Genomic DNA, 21957 nt, shown 5'->3' on the forward strand with positions numbered 1-21957 from the left:
ATGTTTATTGCTTGCTACTTCCACTAGGTTTTAAGCTACACGAGGACACTTAGGACAGATACTTTTACTATTTAATCGGGCATGTAGTGGAAACTCAATATCTAGAATGAGAAAATGAACAATGTTTAGTGTTTGTCCAACGAGAGAATTTTTTTTTTCTTTTCAAAATTGAAGCAGTAACTCTTAGAAGAAGCAATGTAGCACCAAAATATTTTTGTCATGTATCAATCTCATATAATCTTCAAGATTACATTAACTCTGGCAGCATCAACAGAACTTTTTCACCTGGCAGAAAAACATCTTCTGATTTATCCTGGGATATTTAAGACATGTAATAAGATGTAAAGTGTAACAAGATGAAACTGTGTACCTACCTAGCCAAGTACTGTTGAAGCCAGTTTGTGTCCTTCTATATTCACCTGTCTTCCCTCCTCCCACCAGAGGAACCACTATCCAGTATTGATCTGTATCATTACTGTGCATTTAGTTGTTGATTTTCTATAAGTGTATGTTCTCCCTTAGCAATATTTGCTTTTGCAGGTTTCAGATTTTTTATGTATGGTATCCTGTGATTTTCTTTTTTGTCTACTTATGTCCAACATTGTTGACTAGCATCCATGTTTATACTCTAGTGTATTAATTACTGGGTTGTAGCACATTAACATCCTTAAGTTTATTAAATACTGCCAAATTGTTTTCCATATTGTTTGTACAGCTATTATTTGTTTATTATGTAAAACTCTTGCTATTGATAACTTTAACAAAAGAATTTTGAAGTCATGATGTTGTTCAGTCTAGTGTATTAGTCTCATTTATTAGCATAAAATGAAGTCTCTCTTACTATGTAGTCAGAATATCAACTTGACTACCCAATGAATTATTTTTTTAAATCCCAGATATGAAAAAACAGTGGTTATCACTGAACCAAATAAATTTATCTTCATGTTTCTGTCCATTATACCAATGTTCAAGTCTCTATAATTTTATATAAAGCTTTAAAAACTATAATATATAAAATGAAGCTATTTAAAAGATCATTAGTTACACTAAAACTGTTTTAGTCAAAACTCAGTATTCTATGTATATGTCCACATGTAACTTTATTTCAGGTGATGATTTATTCACATTTTCTGAATAAAATATTCTAAATTTGAGCTTTGAAGAATGTAGATTCTGAATCCAGCTATGTGGTTTAGTGATTTGATTTGCAAGTTGGTGATTAAACCACACAGGTCTCAGTTTTCTGCAAATGAGGCAATTTCTGTGTTGCAACTTATATATTCTGTTCCATAAGTAGATCACTGCCATTCTTACCAGCTTGTGGAATTCTGTATTCTCAAGTCTTTCATAATATGCAGAATTTATTTAAACTTTTGTCCCTAAACTTGTTCTTGACTTGTAGAAAGAAAGTCCAGTTATTTTCTCAGAATAAAGCTGTTTATCTGCCTGTCTGTTGCACTGTCTACCTCAGAATTGTTCAGGAAAAAAAAAGAAAAACTCCAAGCCTTTTGTTTCCCTCTGAAAACTATTGGTCTTATGTTTGAGATGTCAAAAATTATTTTTTATTATATAGAGACTATCCTTCAGTTCAGTTTAGTTCAGTCGCTCAGTCGTGTCCAACTCTCTGCGACCCCGTGAATCGCAGCACGCCAGGCCTCCCCTGTCTATCACCAACTCCTGGAGTTTACTCAGACTCATGTCCATCAAGTCGGTGATGCCATCTAGCCATCTCATCCTCTCTCATCCCCTTCTCCTCTTGCCCCCAGTCCCTCCCAGCATCAGGGTCTTTTCCAGTGAGTCAACTCTTCGCATGAGGTGGCCAAAGTCTTGGAGTTTCAGCTTCAGCATCAGTCCTTCCAATGAACACCCAGGACTGCTCTCCTTTAGGATGGACGGATTGGATCTCCTTGCAGTCCAAGGGACTCTCAAGAGTCTTCTCCAACACCACAGTTCAAAAGCATCAATTCTTCAGTACTCAGCTTTCTTCACAGACTATCCTTAGTCATCAGTGAAATACTAGCTGAAGAAATCTGGTCTTTAAGTAAGCAGATCTGAGTCAGACTTAATGCTCAGTCTGGTTTTTCTCCAACCTTGTGTCACACTTGAAATGGCTTGAAAGTGAAGGAAGACAAAAGAACAGATTTTGCCACTTTGCTTTTTTGTTTTATAATAGAGAATAATGGGAGAAAAACATGTTTACCAATGAAAAGAATTTAATGGTAAAGGAAAGTTCAGTAATTTTACAAACTACTTAATAGAGTTACACAGAAAAAATGTTTGCTCTGGTTTTAAAGTTGTCGGTCTGAGTGGTTTGCACCATCTGTCTGTCCATTTTTAGTACCAGTCAGAAACCTGCAGGTCATTCTTTTCTCTTCTCCCTCTGTCCTCTTTCCTCTGTTCTTTAGTATCTCCAGTTGATTTTACTTCTTAAATAACTTTTCTCCCCTTCTGCTTCCCTGTGCTTCCCTGTCAACGCTGAAGGAAATTTATTAAAAGAGCACAGTATTTTTACAGGGCTGCAGCTCATTGGCTCAGAGAGTATGAACCTTCCCTAGTTCCTGTACATGTTTGTTTCACCTCAGTCTGTTATCTGTATTTACTGTTGGATCCTCCTTTATGTGGACACTGCCCTGACGTCCCTGTAGCTAGTGCTACAGAAATCCCATGCCCTAATGTTCCTATAGCTAGTGCTACAGAAATCCTAAGAATCTTCATTTGCCCCCTGGCACAAGCAGCATGGCCAAATTTGGAAGCTTCTGTGAATGGTGATTGCTCTCACACAAAACCCGGCTTTTCATTCTACCCCTCTTCCTCCTTGTAAGTAGCCATTCCTTAGTGATAGGAATGGGAGGGAGACACAGTGATATATGGTTGCTGACACTGCACTTACACTGATTACAAGGAAGGAAAAAAGCTGGTAGTTCTGCCATCTGTTGTGTTAATACATCCCCACAATTCTTAACTACCACAGTTGCTCACTGTCTTTTTGTTCTCGTTATTTAAGTTAGACCAGTTTGGGGGGTAAATGGGCTTCCCTGATAGCTCAGTTGGTAAAGAGTCTGCCTGTAATGCAAGAGACCCCAGTTTGATCCCTGGGTTAGGAAGATCCCCTGGAAAGGCTACCCACTCCAGTATTCTGGCCTGGAGAATTCCATGGACTGTATAGTCCGTGGGGTTGCAAAGAGTTGAACACAACTGAGTGACTTTCACTTTGGGAAGTAAATTGCCATGTATTTTGCTTTCTCTTTTTTAATCTGTCCAACATTCACAGCTCTTTCTGTGGGTGCTCAGAAAATTCTCAATTGCTTAATTTCACTTATTTTAAAATTTATTTTAAAGCCCTTTGAATTCCAAAAAATAATTTAGTAGCAAAACATAAAAGACATGAGCCAGAAGACTTGCAATTTTGTTTCAGATGAGGGAAACAAGGGATTTTGGACTACTTAACCTTTAAAATACTCTTTAGGTCTTTGAGGATTCCTGAAAGTAGAATAAGTTTGGGTGATGACTTCAGAGTAAGAGCTTCAGTTAAGTGTAGCTTCCATCAGTAATAAATAGGATTTTGACCAAAACTGCAGAAGTCTTGAGATGGTAAGTGTTGGGGGTGGTCAGAAGTCAAGTTTTTAGAGATTAGGGGGTTGGTAGTCTCACTGGAACATAAATTCCACCAAGGCAGAAACTTGTCTGCTGGTGTGTCTGTACTGATTGAATCATACTTATTCGATATTTGAATTTGAGTTACCATTCCAAGGCTTTGCACTGTACAGCCTGCAAGCGTATCATCTCCCATTTTTTACCATGTTTAGTTATTTTCGCAAAAGTCTGTTACCCAGTCCAAGAATGTAACTTATCAAGTACACTTGTTCTATGGAAGCAGAACTTTCTTTTCCTCTCTGCCCATAATCCACATTTTCTTCCTTAGTATGAATACTTCAGTGTTCAGTAAGGGCAAAAGTTCACCATAAAGTAAACATTCATTAATTTCTATATGAATTTTCTGGTATTTAGTTGAGGCTCCATTCTTGTTAAAGTTTTCGCACTTTTCTTATATACAAAGGTTGCCGCAGTATGGTTTCTCTTCTGATCATGAAGGTTTTTTTTTTTTCCCCTTTAGAAGGCTCTTACACATTTACAGGGCTTCTCTCCAGTGTGAGTTCTCTCATGTTGAGGAAGCAATGACTGTATTCTAAGGAATTTTCCATGTTTATTAATAGGATTTTTGTGTTTTTTTTCCTATTATGAATTCTCGGATGCTCTATAAAACTTGTATTTCTTCTGAAGGCATTGCCACATTCACTACACTGATGGGATTTCTCCTCAAAATGAGTATACGTTACTCAGCACAGGGTGAGCTATGACAGAAAGCTCTCTTTTTTTTTTTTAAATAGCTCAGCTTTTTATTGAATGTGTTACTAAAGAGGTTTAGTCAAAAAGACCAAAGCCCATGTCATCATCAGACTCTTCAGATTCTTCTTTCTTTGCTTCTACTTTCTTCTGCTCAGCTGGGGCAGCAGCGGTGGCTGGAGCAGGACCTCCTGCTGGTGCAGCACCAGCTGCCGGGGCAGGTCCACCAGCCCCCACGTTGCAGATGAGGCTCCCGATGTTGACATTGGCCAAAGCCTTTGCAAACAAACCTGGCCAGAAAGGCTCAACATTTACACTGGCTGCTTTAATGAGGGCATTGATCTTATCCTCCGTGACCGTCACTTCATCATCGTACAGAATGAGGGCAGAGTAGATGCAAGCGAGCTCCGAGACGGAGGCCATGGTGCAGGCGAGTGCTAGGTGGGGGCTGCCGGGTGCGGTGCTAGTCGCCGGATGAAGTGAGGGCCTCACCCCAAAACGGCCTTAGCTTCCTTGGAAGAGCCGAGCACCTTAGCGGCAGCGGAGGAAAGACAGAAAGCTCTCTTGCAATCAGGTTTTCTCTCCATTAGCAGCTGTGCTTGAAATCTGTACTGTAGTCATTACGTTGGATAACATTTACTTCTCTTAGAGGTTCCCAAATGTTTATGAAATGACAGGATCTGACTGAAAGTCCTCTGACATGTATTACATTCAAAAAAGAAAGTTCTGTGCTTTATTGTTTATGCTGTTCAGTTCAATTCAGTCACTCAGTCATGTCCGACTCTTTGTGACCCTGTGAACTGCAGCATGCCAGGCCTCCGTGTCCATCACCAACTCCCAGAGTCTACCCAAACCCATGTCCATTGAGTCGGTGATGCCATCCAGCCATCTCATCCTCTGTCGTCCCCTTCTCCTCCTGTCCCCAATCCCTCCCAGCATCAGGGTCTTTCCCAATGAGTCAACTCTTCACATGAGGTGGCCAAAGTATTGGAGTTTCAGCTTCAGCATCAGTCCTTCCAAAGAACACCCAGCACTGCTCTCATTTAGGATGGACTGGTTGGATCTTCTTGCAGTCCAAGGGACTCTCAAGAGTCTTCTCCAACACCACAGTTCAAAAGCATCAATTCTTCGGCGCTCAGCTTTCTTTATAGTCCAACTCTCACATCCATACATGACTACTGGAAAAACCATAGCCTTGACTAGATGGACCTTTGTTTACAAAGTAATGTCTCTGCTTTTTAATATGCAGTCTAGTTTGGTCATAACTTTCTTCCAAGGAGTAAGTGTCTTTTAATTTCATGGCTGCAGTCACCATCTGCAGTGATTTTGGAGCCCAAAAGTGTAAAGTCAGCTACTGTTTCCCCATCTATTTGCCATGAAGTGATGGGACATAGGTCAATAAAGTCATTTAGATTATATCGATAAACACAATATAATATACACAAACAGTGTAATAAGTCATTTAGATTATATCAATAGACAGTAAATACAAAGGATAGATAAAACCTTCCTGTGTAACTGGGATACGCTAGAGATTGAGGAAGAATTCTGGTTAAATGAGGGAAAGTACATATAGGTCATTCTGAATCTTATTAAAACATTTCTGAAGAACTTGCAATTGTGATCTTTCTGGTGATACATGTAAAGAGCTTTCTCTATGCAAAATTTCTTTTATGTGCAAAGACGCTATCATCTTGGCAACATCCGAAATTCCAACATCAGGAATATCATAATTCTGTTCTTGTTTTAATGAAAAGTATCATTTTCATTAGGCTTAAAATATAAAAATCCATAAATACAGTGGGAGGTTTGAAGAAAGCAAAGAAGACATGGCTTTTCCTCTCATATTTCATTGGAAGTAAGGTTAGCTGCTTTGTCAGTTCTTATTGCTGTTTCTCACTGAAAATTTTCTTAATATATGGTAAGGTCAGACTTAGGGAACTAGGGAACGTGAAGAAGAAGCTGTTGACTAGGAGGGTAGGTATATCACACCATCAGTGGTAGCAGAAGATAGCTCCTGCCTTAATCTCTGACCTCACTGAAAGGGGCAGCATTAAGGTATTGGAAGGAGGGAGGTTGGGGAAGTAGAAAATGTGAGTACATTAGAAAAGTGAAGTGATATGTTTGATTTAACATATTACATTAGAATTATGTAGTTTCAGAGCTTATTCTGTGGATTAGAAGCATGGGAGTCGCAGTGAGTGCTTCATTTGAGGCTGCGACTAAGCAGCCATGTAGGCTGAATGGATATACTGGATGTATCAGATCCCTCCAGATCTTCCAGGTTTTGAGCCTAGGAATACCTACCTCAGCAGTAGTGATTTTCTCATTGTGAGGACCCCACCCTTGCAGTCTTTTACAAATTCCATCGCTTTTTCTTTCTTTCCCTGAGTCTCTGTCTACAGCTGGTCTATATTGGCCTTTTCTCTTCTTCTATCTATAGGTATCCCTACAACATCACCCTTAGAGCAGTCCTTTTAAGAGTGTTGGAACCTACAAGATGAAATTTAGACCAAGAATTTGACTTTACAGAACAAACCTACAAGACATAAGAGAAGCTGTGACTCCTGTGAAATTCAGTAATTCTTTCATAGGGTAGGTGGTCATCAGTTGTGGTATTTGCCTTCCCACATGCTTTCAAAATAATCTGTTTAATGGCTAAAAATGAACCCACAAATATTCTCTCTGATACACTTTTAGTGACCATTAAGAAATTGCCTTTGTATATGTGAGTTACTGTTAGAAGCTTTCTCTTCACTGCCTGTTTTAAAAATTGCAAGTTGAATCCATTTGAGCAGATTTTAAGCATCGAGGCTACTCTGTTTCCTTTAGCCTTTGCTGAAATGGAGGCTTATTTACATAGTGTACTTAACTTGAATCAGTCCTATTCATGAATCAAACCCTAAAAAAACATCTTTTGAATCACTAAGTTTACTTTAACTTTTTGGTGTTCATGGGAAGTGGTTTAGTATAGAGTAACTTGAGACCTGGCAGATAACCTCTCAATACAGGATGGTGCTGGTAGGAGAAATTATTTCTCAGATGGTATAGTCTCACTTAGAGAAGGATTCTAGGGTCTGAGACAGAAAGAGACAGAGACAAAGGGAAAAGCAGTTGTTGTTTTTTTTTCCCACAGAGATATTTAGTGGCTGTTGAGGTAGAGATGGGGCAAGACAGATTCCTTTAAGGTCAGCTAACCATAAATGCATGTCAGGGTTTAAGAGGAAAGTACTGAATGAGTCCCAGTGCAGTGTCTACTTCATAATCCATTATATGGGTTTTTCTTGTTGTTGTTTTATAAACTTTTTATTTTGAGGTAATTAGAGATTCACAGGAAGTTACAAAAAAATTCTACAAGGATAATTTTATTTTAAGATGGGGAACTGTTTTCTTTTCCTTTTTTAAAAAATTTATTTAGCTGCGCCATGTGTTAGTTGAAGCATGCGGGATCTAGTTCCCTAGCTGGGGATGGAATCTGGGGCCCCCTGCACTGCGAACAGAGTCTTAACCGCTGGACCACCAGGGAAGTCCCCAAAGATAGCTTTAGATTCACAGTTTTGAAACCAGGAAACAGATGTTTATACAGTACATGTCTGTATAGTCCTGTGGCGTTTTATCATCTGTGTAGATTTGCCTAACTGCTACCTCCATCAAGATACACAACTACTCCATCACCGCAAAGGTCTGTCACTTGTACTTCCCCTTTGTAGTCACACCCATCCTATTCCCACCCCCACTCCCCTCCATCCATAATTCCTGGCAGCCACTATGTTGTTCTCCATCCTTGTCTGTTTGATGTTGTATTAGATGAGCTAGTAACGTAACATTGTTTCCAAGGGGAAATGTTTTCTGAAGCAGAAAGTACTATCTTAAAACTTAAAAGAACCTCCTTATTTCTTCATGTTTTTTATGTATAAGATGGAGAACTCCAATGGAATTTTAACCCATTTGCTCCCAAGTAATTTGACTGGAGTCTCATTCAACCCCTGCCTTCTTTCAGGTCTGCTTTGAACAGAGTTTTCTTAAAGAGGAAAAGCATTTTTTCATTAAGCTAGTGATGTTGCAGTTCACCAAAAATTGAATGGATTTTTCAAAACCTCTTAGCGTCTCTTATTTTGAGGAGTCAGAAAAGAATTAAAAAATTTTTAATGTAAAAAATAAGGCTATAATCCACTGCTACCTTTGTGTTCCTTGTCATAATAAATTGTAATGATAAAGATAGGATCAAATGAGTTGGTATGTGTAAGGCACTTAGAGTAGTGCCTGGCACATAGTGATCTCTACCTTAGGGTTAGCTTTTTATTGCAGCTGTTAAGACCTATGTTCTAAGGAAGAAAGAACTTAAGCCCAGAGTCAAAAGATTAGATCACACAGAAAAGGACAGATGTATTGGCTACTGTCAGTAGTTCTATATGCACATAAAGGAGACAGGGAAGATGTTTACATAGGTTTATTCAGGTGGTGGGTTTCTGGGTGGTTTATGGTCCCCCCCCCTGCTGCCCCTCTCCACCCTCCGATTTTCTGTTTCACAAACTTATTTAACAACTGTAATTACTTTTACACATGGGGAAATTAAGTACACCTAGTTTTGATAAGATGCTTGTGAAACTGACAGTAGTGCTAGTATAAATGATCTAGTATTTCAGAAGGGCAGTTTGACAAGTATCAAGACCTTGAAAGAAAGGGTTCCTACTCTTTGACCTAGTGATTTTGCTTCTAGGACTGTATATTTAGGAAATGATCAGAAATGTCAAAAAAGGTGCAAGGATATTCTTTATTTATAATATAGCCTTACTTACGACAGAAAATTATAATATAGCCTTACTTATGACAGGAAAATGACTTGTCAAATAGCTAGATAAGTTGAATAGCAATTTCATAGAGACAGTTTGATTATAGCATTAATATAAATTTGGAAATTTTGTTAATTGGTTAAAAACAAATTCAGAGTTGATTTAATCCTAGAAATTTTGTCCTAAACCTTGACATCTTTATATAGTTGTATAAATATACTGTGATATTTAGGAAGACCAAACATGTTTTCTAGCAGTTTGATGTTTTTAATATAGTTATCATGTGTCATGTTTATGTTAATGTAATATCTACCACTAAATACTTTGTGTCTATACAGGAAGATAATGTGATATGAGCATATATCTAGGCTGAGTACAAAGTACTCAAATTCCTTTTGACTGTAGAATTGCTTCTGTCATTTTCTTTTCCTGCAGTAATTTCAAATTTGAAATTTGCAAATTCTAGGTTTAAAAAAAGTACTTTATATCTTTAGAACATTTACTGTTGACCTGCTGTATTAAAGTGATAATTGTTGTCTCTTTTTTAAGTAGTCCCCATCTCAATTGCTCAAGCCAGAAACTTAGGAGTTTTAGTACTTCTGGATACCTCATTCTTAACTTACACTATGTGGATCCAGTTTTTGACCAAGTGATATTTTCAGTATCCATTAATACTACCCTATTCCAGGGAACATTGCCTTTTTCTTAAAGTGTCATAATAACATCATAACTTCCTCAGTCTTTCCTAACTCAGTTCATTCTTTTTTGTTTTTATTTAATTTTAAAATTATATTGAAGATATGCATATATCATGCTTAACAAGCTAAATATTTCCACAAGAGAGCAAAATATAGCAATATCCTGTTGTTCCCACCCTTCCAACCTCCACCTTTGAGCCCAACACCCAGCCAGGTCTCTTAACTTTTCTTATTTGGAAGACTTTATATATGTTTTAAAGATAATATATCTAAATGCCTATTGCTTATGAGTTTTCAATTTTGGATGTGATTTATTGACTCTCTACTATGGAAGATGACGTCACTCTATTTTCTCTTCCTCTCATATTTGCACAATTTATTTCCTCCTCTTTTCTTTATAGTTATGTCATAATTTTGACATGAATAAGTAATCATGGCTCAACTGTTCTTTATAGGTGTAGAGAAAGCTGAAGAACAGTTGATCCATGATTACTTACTTAAATTTTGTTTTCTTTCAGCTAAATAACTTACTTTAACTTTCGCTGTTTTGGGGTGCATGCTCAGTAGTATCCAGCTCTTTGCGATCCCATGATTGTAGCCTGCCAGGCTCCTCTGTCCTTGGGATTTTCCTGGCAAGAATACTGTAGTGGGTTGCCATTTCCTCCAAGGGATCTTCCCAACCCAGGGTTCAAACCCACGTCTCCTGCATCTCTAGCATTGGCAGGAGCGTTCTTTGCCACTGAGCTACCTGGAATCCCAATTTTTCTGCCAGTAATGAATGTAGTGAGTATGTTTTCTCTGTGTTCAAACACTCCAGATAGTGTTTCATCTTTTAGAGATGTCTCTCTTGGAATTTCCATCATTGCTATTTACCATCTGGACTATCATTCTTATGGTCTGCTCTTAGCTTTGTCTCAGAATCTCCCTTTGCTCTTAATCTGGGAATTTCCAGTATTTTCTTTCAGTCTTGGTTCCTTGGTTTCCTGGCTCTTCTCTCCCCTTTTCTGACTTTGCTAGTTTGTTTTGATGGAAGACATATTCTACAAGCTCCGTGAGAATAGGTGCATAAAAGGAAGATTGTCCGAGACTTTCTGAAAATGTCTGTGATGTGCTTTCATACTTAATTGATACTTCTGTTGAATATAGAATTCTAGGATTTTGAAGGCTTTGTTTCAGTTGTCTTCTATCTTCGAGAGTTGCTGTTGAAATACATGGTACCTTCTGATCCCTTGTTTTCTGTATGTGATCTGTTTTTGTTCTGTTTTGTTTTTGAATTGACAAGATTTTATGATTTCTTTGTCTCCAGTGTGCTACAGGTTTTGATGCTAGGCCTTGGTTTGAGTCTTTTTTTTTTTTTTTTAATCTTTTGTTATGGACATTAGACAGGTCTTTTCTCATCCTTTAGATTCAGGAGACATTTTCTTGAACTGGCATTTTTTTCAATAAGTTACTTTCCTCTTTTCTCTCTGTATTCTCTTAAAATTATTTTTATTATTCAGAAGTTGACTCTAGTGGACTCTTCTAATTAACATAATATTTTTGCCCCCATATTTAGCTTATTGTTTAAAAGGTATTGTCACCTTTATCTTTCTTGATTTATAAAAATTATTTTATTATATTTTTCATGTCCAAAAGTTTTATTTGGTTCTCTGAATCTTTGTTTGTACCCTTCTATTTTTTCTATTTAATGGGAGCAATATCTATCCGGAAGTAATAATTACATGATATTGTCCTTTTCTCAGTTTTCTTTTTTTTCCACCCTAATTCAGTGTCCTTGAAATTCTTCTTTCCTATGGATTATGTCTCTTTCTGACCATGGTGGTTGTATTATAGCAGCATTCCTAACCTGTTTTGACCCTTGAACCCCTTTGGAAAACTGAAGCTTCTGGAGCTGAACCCTTATTTAAAATCCAAGAAAATCAGTTCTAATAACATGTACCTATCAAAATATTTTTTAAAAACTGTCCTATGGCTATAGATGTGCCTCTTTGTTAATATGTTAAGTATCTAGAGGTGCTGAGATTAGAACTCCAAGCAGTGATGAGTGTAAATCATGTTTTTGAGATATCTGTACCAACTGTAATGTGATATGAAAATATCTGTGTTTTTATTAGTGATAAGTCACATATATTGCCAATTCTTCTACAGTCGGTAGCCTACATGTATAATTAAAAGCAATGTCATTTCAGGTGGAGGTTAGTGTAAAACAAAATTTTAATTTTTTTTTTTACATCTAAGTTCTTGAGCTCTTTGAATTCTATTGATAGATCTATGGGGAGTCAAACATCCCCTTTTAGGGGTTTCTTCAAATGCGTGGGGTCATTGGCTTTCAGCTCAAAAGTTTGAGGTTACTAAAAAGTTGATTGGAAACTCTGAATGCTTGACTGGGACTTGGCAACAAGTAGGCTTCACTTTATGTTGTGGGATGCTCATCTTTCATTATTTGTAGATTTTCCTCTTGGGATTCAGATCTCTTCAAAGAAGAATATATAATTCTGCATATGGAATATGGATCTAATTATCTGTGTTCATATGGATAAGTAATTGTGCCCACTTGCATTCTTGTAAAATTTGTTTTTGTGATTTAACTGAGTGGTTATACTATTAAATAAAACAGTCTGGGAAAGTACACAACTGTCTTTAATGCTTTTAAACCATTAATGTAACAAGAAAACTGGGCTTTTTCATGAATTTATATTTAATTTTTCAGGAGCTTTCAAGTTGTGGATGGAATAAAAAAGAAAAATACAGTTCTGCACCAAATGCAGTTGCCTTCACAAGAAGATTTAATCATGTGAGTTGCTTATAAAATTTTGATGTTTAATTTCCGAAATTCAATTCCTCAGTGTGTAGTTTTTCATTAAGAAGTAATTTAAGTTTTTACATCAGTTCTAGAGCATTTTCAACCAATATCTCATCAGTGTCTTTCCATATAATCTTTTTCTTTTTTTTTCCTTCTGTAATTCCTACTGGAAATTTACTGGAACTTTATGTTCTTTCCTACTTGTGTCTTAACCTGTCATATTTTACATCTGTCCCTTTGTGCTCCATTCTGTGTTATTTACTCAGATCTGTATTTCAGTTCACTAAAATAGTTCTCTTCCGATGTGTCAAATCTGCTTCAAATCTATGCACTTATTTTTTATACTAGTGTCATTTCCTCCCCCCACTATTTTTCCAATTTCTTAAGTCATCTTCAACTTTTTATTTTGTAATTTCTCTGTTATTATCCAAAGTCCTTGAAGTACTAATGCTCTGTATCTGCTTATTCATACTCAAAATAGCTTCTTATGCATTTTGTAGTTTTGAATTGAGAGCTTATGTTCATTTAAGCTTTAGCTGTGGGAATTTTGCTGCTGCCTAGATTGAGGGTATATACCTTCTTAGGGGCGTTCATTTTTTTTGCTTTCACTGTTACCAAGGGCTTTTACAGAACTAGGACTATTTTTTTTTTTTTCCAGAACTAGGACTATTTTTTATGTTCTGTGTTTTGGTTAGGGGACATCTGTACTACTCTGTAGTGAAAGTTTAAGCTCTAAATCCAATTAAGGGCAGGTTACAAATTCTTAAGGAAGACTTAATTTTCTCCCTCTTCTGTATTGTCTCCTTCTGTCAGTGGGTGAATTGTTTTAGTCTACATTTTCACCAAAACTGTAGCTCTTTGAAGATCTATTAGATAGGAACTGATGGGGGAGGGCAGAGGTGTGAAGCTTTACGTTATTACTTAGAAGGTGTATTAAATCCCAAATCCCTATGCTCTTGAGAGGAAATCTGCCAATGGCAGCTGTCATACCCTTTCCTTTTTTGCCTTTATTTCCTTTATTTTTGGCCTCAAGTGAACTCTTTTCAAGTTAGTCATGTGCAATGCTTCATCACTCAGTTGTGTCTGACTCTTTGAAACCCCGTGAACTATAGCCCACCAGGCTCCTCTGTCCATGGACATTCTCCAGGCAGGAATACTAGAGTGGGTTGCCATGCCCTCCGCCAGGGGATCTTCCTAATCCAGGGATCGAACCTAGGTCTCCTGCATTACAGCTAGATTCTTTACCATCTGACCACAGGGAAGCCCAAAAATACTGGAGTGGGTAGCCTATCCCTTCTCCAGGGGATCTTTCCAACCCAAGAATCGAATCGGGGTCTCCTGCATTGCAGGCAGATTCTTTACCAGCTGAGCTACCAGGGAAGCCTACTTTTTAAAAAATGGTTCTCTTTAACCCAGCATTTCTAGGGGTTTATAGCAAATAGTATATCTCAAGTTATTTGGGTCACTGCATTACCCAAAATGGAAGTGAGTTCGTATTTTTTTTTTTTTTTTTCAGTTAGATTAAATCATTAGTAAGGAACCTACAGCAAATATGTCTTATGCTGAATTCCTTATTTAAACTATATGGCAGTTGTTTTAAATTTTTTCTGGAGTGGTCAGGATTTATCATCACGGTAAACTTTTTTCTTTGCCAACAAAAACATTGTCACAATACCCACAAATTTGACTTTAGATTTTTAAGCACTAATATTATTCTTAAGTAAGTCAAAAGATTGTTCAGAGTATGTCACAGTGTACCAAAAGCTCTTACACTTAATCAAGATTATAGTTGATCTATAATAAAATTTATTACTTAGTTATTTCCATTACTCTTATTATTTTCTCTTAGCAGTGTGATGGGAAATCTGAAGTAGGAAATTACAAAAGAAGTTACAAAGAGACTTTTATTTTTAAAATGAGTTTCTTGTAGATAGCATATAGTTGAGTCCTCCTTTTTTTTGTCCCATCTGACACAATTTTAGCAGGTAGTTGCTAAAGTAAAATCATTACTCTTTGAAAGAAGACAACAAAATCCACAATCTCTATAACATATTATCCATAATGATGACTATACAATTGAAAAAATTACCAGACACAGAAAGAAAAAGAAAAGGTTGACTGGGTATTAAGAGAAAAAGCATTGAAATCCCAGGAGTTGGCGATGGACCGGGAGGCCTGACCTGCTGCAGTCCACGGGGTCGCAGAGAGCCGGACACAGCTGAGTGACCGCCTGGCTGAGTTAACTCGGCTGGGCTCAGACTCTCAATTCTCTTTCTTGTTGGAGAATAGATTGGTTCTTTCCAGATTTTGTCTTTATCTGGGCTTCTTAAAGTTTCCCCTGCACATGCACAGTTCCGAGGTCATCTGGAGATTTGGATGGAGTTTTTATATAGATTTAGGGGACTTTTCTTACCTTTCCAGAATATCCCCCCTTATTGTCTAGCCGATTGTTCTCTGACAGTTAGGCCATCAAGACTGTGGCCTTCTGCTAAAATTCTTGGTGCACCACATTGTAACTCTGAATGTCCTCAGACACTTAACTTTATGAGTGCAAATCTCATCCACTGCATCTTACTTCTTTCAAAGATCTATTCTCCAGTTTATGCCTGCTTTTGGTTCCTCTCTTGTGCTTTTAAATATTGTTTTTATAATTTGTAATTATAATCAGAGGAGCATTTCCAGAGATACCTGCTTCTCAATATTACCAGAAATAGAACTCTCCCACATCTTCTTGAAACTATGCTTTTTTAATTGATTATCAAAACAGTAGCATACATTGCCAGAAAACTAAAAAAAATGTAGAAATGTATAAAAAGCTGGGGGGTAGGTGCAAAATCACCCAGAGATGGCTATTACTAATATTTTAGTATATATTCTTCCATTCTTAATTTTTTTCTTGATCTAATAGAAGTCATGTTGTACATATAATTTACAGTCCTGTTGTCTTAACATATCATGAAATGTTACTGTATCATATTGATAAAATCACTGAAAACATTTTAAGTATTTGTATAGTCTCCTGTGACTTGACTCTATCACAATTTTAATATTCATTCTATTTTGGCTATTTCTTTGGTCACTTGTATTTATGCCTTCTGGCCAGTGACTTTCTGATTTTTTTTTAATTGGGGGAAAGGTTGCCTATGTTTTTTTTAAATGTTACCTTTAGATGATTGGAAATTTGACTAATTAGAAAGTAATGTTTTTAGGAATGATAATCATTTTAGGTTTTGTTTGTAGAAATACTCCTTTTTGAAAGTGTTGATAGATGCTATCGTATGTTGTCTGTGATTTGCTTCACAGTGTTAATGGAGCATTTAAGAGTGGAATGAGAGTACAAGTGAGAAAACTTGGCCATGACTTGGTTGTTGAAGCTGGTTCATTTGTACTGGCGACTTCATTATTATCATGTTTAGTTCAGTATACGTTTGAAGATTTCCATGATAAAAAGTTAGGAAATTATCTTTAAAGCTTAATATATGTTTGGCTGTAAATAAAAGGTTTTCATGACACTTTTATATGATTATAAAAGCTTGAATAAAGCAGCTACAGTTAGAAATAACCTCTGAATAAAAGTAAGATTTACTTTTTAATGAAATACTTGATTCATTCCTAAAATATATTAAATGTTTGTTTGAATCTTATGAAACTGCCATTTCTGGCCTATGGAACTGGCAGGTTCATATGGTTAATCTAAGGTATATTAGGAAGTATTATAATAAAACAACTGTGAATTCACCACTTAAACTAAGAATATTACCAAAACTGTTGAAGCATTTTATATGATCTCTGCTCTGTCCTCACTTAAAGGGTAACTATTATCTGGAAAACATTTTTTCTCTTTTGTTTTTTCTTAATTTGATTTTAAAAATTTTAGCTCTTGTTATAATTCCTATACAAGTAGATTTACCAGAAAAAGTTGTGCCCTAAACAACATATTGTATATCTTGCTTTTCATCTTTGTGAAACCTATCATCAGACTATATATAGACTTCTGTGGTTGGCTTTTTTCACTTGTATTTCTGTGCTGTATCCATGATAATGTATATAGTGCTTATTCATTGATTTTCAGTGCTGTCTTCTAGCATTTCATTGCATGAATGTATCAGAAAGAATTCATCATTCTTTTGAGGGTAGACTAATTTTAGGGTGGACTAATGTGTCTCCTAATTTTTTGCTGTTGTGAAGAATGTTGCTATGAATATTCTAAGAGTTTGGGTGCCCACGTGCAGTAGTTTCTCTAGTTGGTGGCTTTCAAACACTTTTTGGTATGACCCACAATAAGATAAAATATTTTTACATTGTAACTGAATATGCAAACTAAAGTTTTCTGAAATAATACTTACCTGTATTAGGCAATATGTACTTTGGTCTTTGCTTAAAAAAAAAAATTGCTGCTTAAACTTACTAAGTTGATTCCCATAAAATAAGGGGGAAACACTGTGATTTGTTTGAAAAATGTGATCCTAAATACAAAATTTGTGTCAGAGAGAGTATATCCATGTTTAACTACATAAGACTGTGTATATTTTTTAAAATGATTGTACCTGTTTGCTTTGAGCTTTCATCACTGTGTATCCTTATCAACACTTGGTGTCATTAAACTTTGAAATCTAATTGATATAAAATGACTCAACTTTTATTTTCATTCATTTAAATATTTACTAAGCTCCTACTATGTCCTGAATATTGGTCTTGATGTTGGGGATATATTAGTGTATAAGGAAAACAGAGATCATTCTCTTCATGGACTTTTTCATTCAGTTCTTCCTAATTTTAATTTCACTTTTTTTTTTTTTTTTCATTTTCAGATGTTCTGTCAGTTTCAGATTTATCTGGTCATGTGTATTATTCTCTTATTTTTTACTTTAAACTGTTTATTGTAAAATAAAGCATGGATACAAAAAGAACCCACAAAACAAACATATGGTTTAATGAAAGTTGAGGAACGACACTAGAAACCCCTCCATGTCCCTTCATCCCAGTTCACACCCTTTCTTCCTCCAACAATAAGTACTGTCCTGACTTTTATAGCACTCACTGTCATGTATTTATTTTTATAGTTTTTATCACATAAATATGGATCCCTAACTTAGCCTGGCCAGTTTTTTTTAATTTGTTAAATGTTTGAGACTTTTTAATTTGCAATTTCTCCCTTTATCCTTTTCTCTTCCTTACTATATTGTGTGGAAGAACCTCTAGAGTCTCCCATAGTCTAGATTGCATTTTGTATAGTTTAATATGTTCTATGTTCTCTGGAAATTAGCAGCTAATTCCAAAGGTTCAGTCGGGTTCAGTGCCTTTGGCAAGAGTCTGGGTTGTATGGGGTTTCTTCATCAGATCTTTTTTGTGATATTAGTAGATACATTAGATATTAGATATAAAGAAATACTTTTAGTGGGGATAATTTTATAATAAGACATTTTTCCCTCATCTAGTATTTGCATACCTAGAGATTCATTTCATACAGGTAAGGAAGGATAAATATTTGATTTTTTTCTCATTATTTAGCAGTTTTGAAGATAATGAATTGGTGTTCTGTCATCCTTTAACAATGACAGTAGTTTTTAACTTTTTAATTTTATTTTAAACTCATAAACGTAAACATAAATGATGTGAATCAGTATTCCCATTGCCATTATTATCATTATTGAAACTCATATTATCCCGTCTTTGGCCAACAGGAGTCTCTTCAGGTTGGCTTTCATGACCTTTCTCATGACCCTTGTAATCTTGAACAGTTTCTTTGCTTTTGTTTGCAAAGACATTGCATGTTCATTTTGTCCATTACCGGCTCTCTGCCTGGAATCAGCATTTCTTTAACAAATATTGGTTTCTTATAGTAGGAAATGGACCTAGGTGCTAAAAATGCTCATTGCTAATAAGAGTGACCATAATTTCTAGGCTTTTTCAGCAAATATAGCTAGGATATCTATATGTCACACACACACACATATATATATATGTACCAACTATTTGAAGATAAAATATCTCATAAATTCATACTAATACTCCAAATTCAAGACCAGAGTTTTACTTAATGTCTTCCATATTATATCTGTATATCCTTTCTTCCACACCTGCAACCTGGTTTTCCATGAAAACGGGGCATGATACAGTATCCTACAAGTTACTCATTTGCCTTAACCTACATCAACAAATAACAGTCTCAGAATAGCAATACTAATGCCAATAATACTCCTTTAAACAGTTAAGTACATATTTTTGCAAATGTTGTATTTCTTTTATAGTAAATAGTATATAGTGTCTGGGCATATAGGCGTTATATAATGTACTCTCCTCCTTTTAACCCTTATCATTCTCATTTCTGTGAATTGTGTGTATTTAATGTTCACTGTCTTTCTAATGTTGGTGTTTCTCTCTAGTCATTTGATTTTCTGAAGCCTGTTCTCCAAGCATTTACTCAGGAAGGGCTCATTGGAACAATAATTCTTGAGTTCTTACATGTTGATAAGTTTACCTGTCTGTTGTATGAAATTTTCTTTCCTTGATAATATTTGATGTAGTATTCCATTTTTTTCTGGCAAAGTGTTGCTATTGAAAAGTCTGATGATAATTAAATTTTCTTTTCCTTAAAAATCACTTTCTCTCTTCTTAGCCTAAAGATTTTTCTCTTTGAAGTCCAATAATTTCATTAAACTGTATCTTGCTGTTGATCATTCTGGGGCAGTATTATCAGGTATGATTGGCTTTAGATGGGACTGTCAATTGGGAAGCACCTATATTTAGCCTTTCTGTCATGGTGGTCTCAGGGTAGCTGGACTTCTTACGTGGTAGTTTAGGAATCCCATAGAGAATGTTCCAACAATCAAGGCAGGGGCTGCATGTTCTTTTATGACCTTGTCTTGGAAGTCAGTTTCAGTTTTGTTAATTTTCTATTCCTTGAAGCAGTCATGAGCTTATCTAGGTTCGATGAGAGGTGACATATACCCCCAACTTTCAGTGTGAGGAGTGACAAAGAGTTTGTGGCCATGTTTTTAAATTACCATAGTATTTGTCTTAAATTTTGACATTAAATTTAGTAAGTCAGTGATCATGGAGTTTAGATTGAATCATAATTAATATTTTCTAATAAGGTTGTTGTTGGGCTTCCCTGGTGGCTCAGTTGGTTAAGAATCCAGTTGCAATGCCCAGGGAGACCTGGGTTTGATCCCTAAGTTGGAAAGATCCCCTGGAGGAGGGCATGGCAACCCACTCCAGTATACTTGCCTGGAGAATCCCCATGGACAGGGGAGGCTGGCGGGCTGCAGTCCACAGGGTTGCAAAGAGTTGGAAACGACTGAGTGACTAAGCACAGGACAGCACAAGATTGTTGTTAAAATAACCTTAACTTTAGATACATTTTAGAAGTAAAATTTATTAGAATGAGGGATAATTATTGTCATTAGTAGCGCAAATTTAGTAACAAATATAAAGATGTCTTTGTAAAATATATTCAGTTTACATTTACATATATACTTTAAAATATACAAAGTTTGACAATTTGTTTATAGATGAAAGTTGCAAATAAATTCTGAAATATTTCTCAGAAGAAAAGGTGGCAGTGGCTTTATTTTTGCACTGAGATTTCTAACTGCATCCTACTTTTAGATTTGTAGAATTTTGAACCAACTGATAGTACTTTGATTTTGCTTTCATAGTGCATGAATTGAAATATGTTATATAAAAAATGTATATTACAAAAAAGTGTATATTACATACATATTACTCTCTGTTATATGATAAGCACACTGTTTTCACCAGAGCATTTTAGTAATGTTACAGACCCATCCTGCCTTCTGATGAATGATGTTTATTGTTTTTTAAAAGAAATCTTGAAGATGGTTTCATTGAATTAGAAAGCAAAAAAAAAAAATACAATCTTGATTTTAGAATGACTTACATATATTTTTCTTTAAGTAGTTTTATATTTTATCCTATTCATATCAGGAAAACCATACTTGAGATTCTTTACATTTAGGTTTCTACTCCATGTAAATAAATGGCAGCATGTGATTACACAGACACAGAAAAACATACTATAAGTAGCATGTTTTACAGTGTCTGATCTTAGAGCTTATCTAATTCTGCCAGAGTGTTTTAAAATACAGCAAAAAAACACTTGTATCATGTTCTTGTTGCATCATTCTGGTTTTATTGCTTTCTCTTTTCCTTCAAATTTTACATTCGCTTTTATAGATGAAAAATCATTATGATGTTTTTATGTGTCTGTACAAATGTGTATATATGTTTCCCTGATGGCTCAGCAGTGAAGAATATGCCTGCCAATGCAGGAGACGTGGGTTCGATCCCTAGGTTGGCAAGATCCCCTGGAGAAGGAAGTGGCAGCCCATGTCAGTAGTCTTGACTGGGAAATCCTGTGGACAGAGGAGCCTGGTGGGCCACAATCACAGAGAGTTGGACATGACTTAGTGACAAGGACTCACACACAGACAAATACACATGTCTATATCTGTCTGTATATGTGTATGAAGTATGTGCAACATTTGAAGAGTTACGTGCTGGTGGTGAGTCAGGGGCAAGAGAAAGTATTTTTATACAACTCCCAGTAGTTCACCAAGTAGCTCTTGTCATTCTTTCATCCTGTAAGTAAAGAATCTTACCATTCACCTATTTTTCATTTGCAGGTAAGCTTTTGGGTTGTTAGAGAGATTCTTCATGCTCAAACGTTAAAAATTAGAGCAGAAGTTTTGAGCCACTATATTAAAACTGCCAAGGTAAGATAAACTTGTGCTTGTTTTTGAATTCAGTCATTTACGAATGCTTGTGAGTAAATATTTGCCTGGGTCACTATAGTTACTATTTATTGACGCTGGAAAAGAAGGCCTAATGATTAACGTAAGTTAATTTTTTAAATTGCATGTCTATTTCCTTTGCCTTTTCTTCTATTCCTCCTATCTTCCTCGCCTTTCTTTTATACTTTTCCTTTCTTTCTCAGAGAAGCTGAATTGTATTTGGGCAGAGGTCAGATTATGATGAAGTTTAATATTTATAAAATAGTTTGGTATAGTCTGCAGGTGACTAAAAAAGCCTTATAGGATTAAGTAGGGAAATACATATCAGTTATTTGCCTTTGAAATAGATTATTCTGCCAACCATGTGGAGAATAAGACTTTATTTTTAAAAGAATGGTATAAATGAGGGTGTTAACCAAATACATTGAGTAGCATAGATAATAGATGCAGCAGGAGAAATAGAACATGGATTTCAAAGACAGTTAAAATTTAGAGAGAAGATTGAATAGGACATTCCACAAGAGGATACAAGATTTTACTAAAATTGTAACAACTCCAAATTT

At 35.9% G+C, this 21957-nt stretch overlaps 2 protein-coding genes across 6 annotated transcripts in view; one reads left to right on the forward strand and one right to left on the reverse strand.

Moving 5' to 3' along the window:
* RALGPS2 (Ral GEF with PH domain and SH3 binding motif 2) overlaps positions 1 to 21957 on the forward strand; it is a 155333-nt gene that overhangs the window by 53400 nt on the left and 79976 nt on the right. For all 5 annotated transcript variants that reach the window (XM_061160802.1, XM_061160804.1, XM_061160803.1 and 2 more), the window contains 2 exons: positions 12546 to 12629; positions 21287 to 21376. In XM_061160802.1, the coding sequence (XP_061016785.1) occupies positions 12546 to 12629; positions 21287 to 21376 (174 nt within the window). The remainder of the gene's footprint in view (positions 1 to 12545; positions 12630 to 21286; positions 21377 to 21957) is intronic.
* On the reverse strand, positions 4397 to 4782 carry LOC133069651 (large ribosomal subunit protein P1-like). Its single transcript, XM_061161255.1, has one exon. The coding sequence runs from the start codon at positions 4765 to 4767 to the stop codon at positions 4423 to 4425; it is 345 nt and encodes a 114-aa protein (XP_061017238.1). The 5' UTR covers positions 4768 to 4782; the 3' UTR covers positions 4397 to 4422.

The sequence above is a fragment of the Dama dama genome, chromosome 14, assembly GCF_033118175.1.
Source record: "Dama dama isolate Ldn47 chromosome 14, ASM3311817v1, whole genome shotgun sequence".
In the NCBI taxonomy this organism is placed as follows: domain Eukaryota; kingdom Metazoa; phylum Chordata; class Mammalia; order Artiodactyla; family Cervidae; genus Dama; species Dama dama.